The 8629-nt window shown below is 38.2% G+C and overlaps 1 protein-coding gene across 1 annotated transcript; it reads left to right on the plus strand.

The window, feature by feature from the left end:
• The first annotated feature begins 4988 nt into the window (after nucleotides 1-4988).
• On the plus strand, nucleotides 4989-5696 carry LOC130933577 (uncharacterized). Its single transcript, XM_057863206.1, has one exon. It carries the CDS (start codon nucleotides 4989-4991, stop codon nucleotides 5694-5696), a length of 708 nt encoding a protein of 235 aa, XP_057719189.1.
• The last annotated feature ends 2933 nt before the right edge of the window (nucleotides 5697-8629 follow it).

The raw sequence follows: 8629 nt of genomic DNA on the forward strand, positions 1-8629 counted from the left end.
AAAGTTATCGCATCCACTACAGGGGAATACGTTTCTTCATAATCTATACCGGGCCTTTGTGAAAAACCTTGTGCCACAAGTCGGGCTTTGTAGCGCACAACTTCGTTTTTCTCATTTCGTTTTCTCACAAATACCCACTTATATCCAACAGGTTTTACATCTTCAGGTGTACGGACTACAGGTCCAAAGACTTCACGTTTTGCAAGTGAGTCTAATTCAGCCTTCATGGCTGCTTCCCATTTTGGCCAATCATTTCTTTGTCGACATTCTTCGACTGATCTTGGCTCAAGATCCTTACTTTCATGCATGATATCTGATGCCACATTATATGCAAATATTTCATTGACAATTGTCTTATTTCGGTCCCATTTCTCTCCTGTAAAGACATAATTTATTGAGATCTCATCATTTTCACAATTTTCAGGTACCTGAACGTCTTCTGGCGTTATATCAGAATTTTGGACAACTGTCGGTGTCTTTACTATGTCTTTTTCAACAGGAATCGTATTTACCTCTTTTCTCTTTCGAGGATTTTTATCTTTGGAACCGACAGGCCTGCCACGCTTCTGGCGTGTATTTGCTTCCGTGGCTATTTGTCCTACTGGGACATCAATTCGAATTGGGGCATTTTCCGCCCTGCCACGCTTCTGGCGTGAATTTGCTTCAGTGGTTACTTGTCCTACTGGGACGTCAATTCGAATTGAGGCATTTTCCGCTGGTATATAAGATTTGGTTATCCTCTTTGTATCGGAAAATGCATCAGGCAATTCATTTGCTATTCTTTGCAAATGTATAATCTTTTGAACTTCTAGTTCACATTGCCCTGATCGAGGATCTAAATGCATCAACGATGATGCATTCCAATTAAGTTCCTTTTCAGGAAGCTTATTCTCTCCCCCTAATGTTGGAAATTTTGATTCATCAAAATGACAATCCGCAAACCGGGCTTTAAACACATCACCAGTTTGTATCTCAAGATACCTCACTATAGAGGGAGAATCATATCCAACATATATCCCCAATTTTCTTTGGGGTCCCATTTTGGTGCGATTAGGTGGTGCAATGGGAACATATATTGCACACCCAAATATTCTTAAATGAGAAACATTTGGCTGCTGGCCAAAAGCTAATTGCATAGGAGAGAATTGATGATAACTCGTTGGCCTCAAACGAATAAGTGCTGCGGCATGTAAAATAGCATGCCCCCAAACCGAGGTTGGGAGATTTGTTCTCATAAGCAAGGGTCTAGCGATTAATTGGAGGCGCTTAATAAGTGATTCTGCTAACCCATTTTGTGTGTGAACATAGGCTACTGGATGTTCAACACTTATTCCATTAGCCATACAATAAGCATCAAAAGCTTGGGAAGTAAATTCACCAGCATTATCAAGACGAATTGCTTTAATTGGATTTTCTGGAAATTGTGCTTTTAATCGAATAATTTGAGCCAATAATCTCGCAAACGCCAGGTTGCGAGAAGATAATAAGCACACATGTGACCATCTCGAAGATGCGTCTATTAGGACCATAAAATATCTAAAAGATCCACATGGTGGATGAATAGGTCCACATATATCACCTTGAATCCTTTCTAGGAATTCAGGAGACTCAAATCCAATCTTTACTGGTGATGGCCTTAAAATTAACTTTCCCTGAGAACATGCAGCACAACAAAATTCACTAGTTTTAAGAATCTTCTGGTTCTTTAGTGAATGTCCATGAGAATTTTCAATAATTCTCCTCATCATGGTTGTTCCCGGATGACCTAATCGGTCGTGCCAAGTTATGAACTCATTTGAGCTAGTAAACTTCTGGTTTACAACGGCATGTGATTCAATTGCACTAATCTTGGTATAATACAACCCAGATGAAAGTGAGGGTAATTTTTCTAATATAACTTTCTTATTTGAATCATGAGTTGTGATACATAAATACTCATGATTTCCCTCATTCATCGTCTCAACATGATATCCATTTCGGCGAATATCTTTGAAACTCAACAAGTTCCTCAGAGACTTGGTAGATAATAGTGCATTATTTATTATAAATTTTGTTCCTCCAGGAAACAAAATTACAGCTCTTCCGGAGCCTTCTATCACAGTGCCTGAGCCAATAATAGTATTAACATATTCCTCTTTTGGCACAAGATGGGTAAAATATATATCACTTTTGAGAATAGTGTGCGAACTTGCACTATCCGCAAGGCATACATCTTCATTACATATCCTTGCCATTCTCTTCAAAAACAAATAATAATAAAATGAGTAGTATACACAGTTAAATTGAATACTTGATCAGAATTATTTTTCTAAGAAACACTGTACATAAGATAATGTCATATACTAAAATTTTATTTTAAAATTTGACACATTTAATAATTTCAAAATTCATATTAATATTTCATTATTTATGTACATCACATTTGAAACTTAAATACATAGAAAATACAACTTAACAATAAGTTCTTTACATTATTTATTTACATATATACTTCACAATCCCACATATTAAACTATTCCATCATTGATCAAATGACCAATATTTCCTTCAGGATCCTCAAAGAAATCAGATACATCATAATGAGTGGTGGAGTTCTCAGCATCATTTGAAACAAAATTTGTTTCCTTTCCTTTGTCGTTCTTTTTCAAAGATGCCTGGTAAAGATCGACTAGGTGCCTTGGGGTACGACAGGTACGTGACCAATGGCCCTTTCCACCACAGCAGAAACACTTCTCCTCGGTTGATTTATTCTGCCCGATATTCCTTTCTTTGTCCCACTTCTGGTGAGATCCTCTCTTTTGAACATAATTCTTTTTCCTTCCATAATTTTTCTTGTTATTAAAAGCTTGCCATTTACCTCTTCTGGGGTAATGATTTGCCGCATTTACTTCAGGAAATGGGGCGGCGCCAGCTGGGCGCGTTTCATGATTTTTTAATAACAACTCATTGTTGCGTTCGGCAACAAGAAGGCAAGAAATTAACTCAGAATATTTTTTAAACCCTTTCTCTCGATACTGCTGCTGCAGGAGCACATTCGAGGCATGGAAGGTTGAGAAAGTTTTCTCCAACATATCATGATCAGTTATTTTTTCCCCACACAATTTCATTCGTGAGGTGATTCGAAACATTGCAGAATTATATTCATTTATAGATTTAAAATCTTGTAAACGCAAATGCGTCCATTCATATCGGGCTTGAGGAAGTATCACCGTTTTCTGATGATTGTACCTTTCTTCAAGGTCTTTCCAAAGATCTGCAGGATCTTTTAATGTAAGATATTCATTTTTCAATCCTTCGTCAAGATGACGACGGAGAAAAATCATGGCTTTAGCTTTATCCTTCTGGGATGCATTATTTTCAGCTTTAATGGTATCTCCAAGATCCATTGAATCAAGATGGATTTCAGCATCTAATATCCATGATAAATAATTGTTTCCAGATATATCAAGAGCATTGAATTCAAGATGAGAGAGCTTCGACATAATGAAAATATTACCTGAATCTTTCTAAAAATTTGATCAGAGTCTCGTGCTGATAACGTGTTGTAAAATAAAGGATATATAAAATAAAGATGTATAAATAGAAGACTCTATTATTAATATAATTAGCTCAATAATTATTATATATATATAATAATATTATATGTTGTATTGTGTATATATATACAAAGATAAGAAAAAGTATTAAAAATAAAGAGAGAGAGATTTGCATTTGATACTATCTCAATATAATAAAGATGGTTAATATTGCTATTAATATTATATGTAAAGAGTAATAGAAAATAGAATTTAAAATACTTATAAAATAAAAGAAGAGAAAGAATTGTAGTAGGAATATAAGGAGAAGAGTATTTGATTGTAACATAAAGAGGGAATAGATTTCTTATTACTTATCACAATATAATAGAAACTTATATATTTACTACTTTTATATATTAGAAGCGTATTAAGGGGAGGAGAAAGTATAAAGAGAGGAAGAGGATTTTTTATTGCTGTATTACAAGACTCGTACAACACCTCCTATTTATACATGCATGGGGTCTTTATTTTCAACATGCATTTAATCTTCATTCTCTTTTGAAAATATAAGTTTTACATGGGAATGGGCATCCACGTTGCTTGTTCTTATCACAACAATTTTCCCTTTTTTTGAAATTAATTGTTAACTTTAATAATTATTTACATCGAATTTTTAATCATTTCTTTTTTAAAACTTCAATATATTTTAATAATTTTTTAATCAAAATAAACATTTAAAAATAGAATATTAATTTATAGAAAAATTAAATCAAATATTTTTTTTAGAAAAATATTAAAAAATTATCAGAATTTATTATTTTTTATTATTATTTTTAGTCATTAATCCAATTTTTTTAGTTCAGTTATCTAATAACATATTTTAGTTCACATTTTTAAACATAAATAACTAATTAATAATAAAAAATAATAAATTTTGATAATATTTTTTTATTGTTATATAGAGTATGAGTTGGCCAACATTTTTGTTCTATTAACTTTACATTTAAATAAATATTACCTAATTTATGTTTTTTACTATAAAAATATTAACTACTTAGCATTTACGGTTAATTTTTTTATAGGGTAAAAAACCATAATAAGCCAACTGACTCCAAAAATTACGTAAATAAGCCAAAGCAAAAATCGTTTCAGCAATAAGCCAGATCGTATTTTTATATAATTTGAACCAGGTTGGTTCGAACTGTAATTGTGAGTAAATCGAACTAGGACAGTTCGAATTAGTTGTTTTGGGTTGGTAATAAATCGAACCAGCTTGGTTCGAATTAAGAATGAATGTAATTCGAACCAGGTTGGTTCGAATTATAGAGAGAGACGCTTCTGGTGTAATTCGAACCGGGCTGGTTCGAATTACACAAATCATAGTTCGAACCAGACCGGTTCGAATTAGTTTGAGACAAAGCTGTATATATATGGTTCCAAACGTGAGTTAGTCTCATTAGAGGGAGTAAGATGGCTAGTGAGGAGAGTTTTGTGGTTTTGGTGCACCACAGAGGATCTGTTAATAGAAAAACTCGTTTCGGAGTAAAGTTCACAGATAAGAATCCTCTATGTATTATCGTAACTTCTACGACGAGTTATGGTGACCTTGTTAGCGCTGTACTAATGAAGCTCGGTCTGGAAGGTGCGAAGCGGGTAAAGAAGTTTTTCTATCGCATTTCAGTCACGGTGCTACAGAATACCGTGAAGTATGATTGCTTCACGATTAATAATGATGTGGACTTGCAAGTAATGTTTCTTTGTCAGCGGCAGTTTCCGGAGGTGAGGACACCAGAGTTGTTGGCACGGCTGGTTGATGTGGTATCCAGCTTCGGCGGTTTGAACCAGAATACAAACACTATAGCGAATCCAGCAGGTTCTAGTTCCCGGCCTGCCGTTGCTTCCTCCTCCGTCCCTGTGTACGAACCAGTGGTCCAACCTGTCGCCTCCCCGTCTTTTGCTGTTGACCTCAATGGCACCGAAGGCGACGAGGTAGTGGAAAGGGAAAATTTGCCGAACGCTTTAGTGGGAGTTGCACCTGTTGGCGTTGGAGACGGTTTTTTGGGTGATGAAGAGGAGGATGACGTCCAGCCGGATATGATTGACGATGACAGCGCTGACGATATTGGAGCGAATGGGCCTGCATTGGCGGTAGGTGGTTCTAGCTCTGGCACACAGTAGTATCCACCACATTTTTCCTCGTTGGACTTGGACGCCATGAGACATGAGGGGGTTTTAGGGCACGCTGTTGGATTCGGAGCTAGAGATGCGGAAGGGACTGCTGGTCTGACAGAGTTCCAGGATGGTCAGCAATTCCAGGATAAAGATGAGGTCCTTTTAAGTGTGAAGACTTACAGCATCCGGCGAGGGGTATAGTACAAGGTGGTGGAGTCCGATCACCGCCGGTATGTGGGCAAGTGTTCCGAGTTTGGGAATGGGTGCACATGGTTGATTCGACTGAGTCTCCGGAAGCGCAAGGGCATTTGGGAGGTCAAACGGTACAATGGACCTCACACTTGCCTGGCCACATCCATCTCGAGTGACCACAGGAGTTTGGATTATCATGTGATTTCGGCGTTCATTATGCCAATGGTTAGGGCTGATGCATCCGTGAGCATAAAGGTGCTCCTGAACGCCACGGCAGCGCACTTTGGTTTTAGGCCGACTTACCGGAGGGTTTGGATGGTGAAGCAGAAATCTATTGCCCTCATCTACGGTGACTGGGATGAGTCCTACAACGACCTGTCTAGGTGGGTGTTGGGTGTCCAGCTGACGATGCCTGGTAGTGTTGCGGTCCTTAAGACGAGCCCGGTTCGAGTTGGAGGACAGGTAGACGAGTCTCAAGCGTACTTCCACAGACTTTTCTGGACTTTCCCGCCGTGCATCGAGGCATTCCGTCATTGCAAGCCGTTAGTCAGCATTGACGGCACACATCTGTATGGGAAGTATGGGGGAACGTTGCTCATCGCGATTGCACAGGACGGGAACTCCAACATTCTACCTGTCGCATTCGCACTAAACCACATACCCTAAACCACTAACATAAACCGCTTGCATAAACCACTCGCAAAAACCGCTAACATAAACCACCAACATAAACCACCAACAGAAACCACTAATTTAAACCACTAGCATAAACCACCAACATAAACCACCAACAGAAACCACTAACTTAAACCACTAACATAAACCACTAACATAAACCACTACCCTAAACCACAAACCTAAACCACTAACATAAACCACTAACTTAAACTGCTAACTTAAACCACTAACATAAACCACCTACATAAACCACTAACATAAACCACCATCTAACCCACATGCAAAACCACTAAGGCACAAATACCGCTAGAATCAAAAATAGTTCCGTACTAACCTCCTCGTTGATGACCCCGGCTATATGAGCGACTCCGTCCAAGCGATATAACCGTGCCGGATCGTCCCCCATGAGCAGAGTATTCCGTTCAGGTCTTCCTCGGAGAGAATTTGGGTCGTTTTCTCTGAGATTTTGTGGGGTAGGGGGGAGGAATAATAGTTCGAATGAGGGTGATTCGAACTCCTTATATAGCCGAATCACCCCTAATTCGAACCACCTTGATTCGAATTATGAAGGAGCACGCCAAGGGTAATTCGAACCAGGTTGGTTCGAATTACATGGTTTGGTTTCGAATGAATAATTCGAGCTAGACCAGTTCGAATTACGTGCATGATGAGTTCAAACCACCTTGGTTCGAATTACGTTCAAAGTTTCTCTCCCCCTAATTCGAACCACCTTGGCGTATTTACGTTACACACTTCTTGCCTTGGCTTATTATGGTTTTTTACCCTTTTTTATATATTGTTTAAGTATCCGTGAATCACATAGATATTAGGTGATTTGGTATTTAATAAACTTACGAAGGCGTTTGTGACACAAACAATTCACAAAGAACCTATTATAAGAGAAAATATTTTTAATTTATAAAAATACAGTCCACAAAAAATATATTGTCAATCTTCCCCGGCAACGAAGCCAAAAACTTGGTGCACGAAATTGTGATCACTACTTTTCACAACTCAAATAATCCCCGGTAATGAATCCAAAAACTTGGTGCTCAATACCATGGTATAAACACAACTTCGCACAACTAACCAGCAAGTGCACTGGGTCGTCCAAGTAATAAACCTTACGTGAGTAAGGGTCGATCCCACGGAGATTGTTGGTATGAAGCAAGCTATGGTCACCTTGTAAATCTCAGTCAAGCAGATTCAAATGGTTATGGATGATATATGAACAAAACATAAAGATAGAGATACTTATGTAATTCATTGGTGAGAACTTCAGATAAGCGTATGGAGATGCTTTGTCCCTTCCGTCTCTCTGCTTTCCTACTGTTTTCATCCAATCCTTCTTACTCATTTCCATGACAAGCTGTATGTTGGGCATCACCGTTGTCAGTGGCTACAGTCCCGTCCTCTCAGTGAAAATGCAACGCACCCTGTCACGGCACGGCTAATCATCTATCGGTTCTCAATCAGGTTGGAATAGAATCCAGTGATTCTTTTGCATCTGTCACTAACGCCCAGCCTTCAGGAGTTTGAAGCTCGTCACAGTCATTCAATCATTGAATCCTACTCAGAATACCACAGACAAGGTTTAGACCTTCCAGATTCTCTTGAATGCCGCCATCAATTCTAGCTTATACCACGAAGATTCCGATTAAGGAATCCAAGAGATAAACATTCAAGCCTTGTTTGCTTGTAGAACGGGAGTGGTTGTCAGGCACGCGTTCATAAGTGAGAATGATGATGAGCGTCATATAATCATCACATTCATCAAGTTCTTGAGTGCGAATGAATATCTTGGAATAAGAACAAGCTGAATTGAATAGAAGAACAATAGTAATTGCATTAATACTCGAGGTACAGCAGAGCTCCACACCTTAATCTATGGTGTGTAGAAACTCCACCGTTGAAAATACATAAGAACAAGGTCTAGGCATGGCCGAGAGGCCAGCCTCCCAATGGTCCTAAGATCGAAAATGATCCAAAGATCCAAAGATCTAAAGATTCAAAGATCTAAAGATGAAAATACAATAGTAAAAGGTCTTATTTGTAGAGAACTAGTAGCC

The sequence above is a fragment of the Arachis stenosperma genome, chromosome 6 (genome assembly GCF_014773155.1).
Source record: "Arachis stenosperma cultivar V10309 chromosome 6, arast.V10309.gnm1.PFL2, whole genome shotgun sequence".
Classification (NCBI taxonomy): Eukaryota; Viridiplantae; Streptophyta; class Magnoliopsida; order Fabales; family Fabaceae; genus Arachis; species Arachis stenosperma.

Excerpts from the sequence above, each read along its gene's own strand:
- LOC130933577 (XM_057863206.1), top strand. The coding sequence starts at position 4,989 with ATGGCTAGTGAGGAGAGTTTTGTGGTTTTGGTGCACCACAGAGGATCT.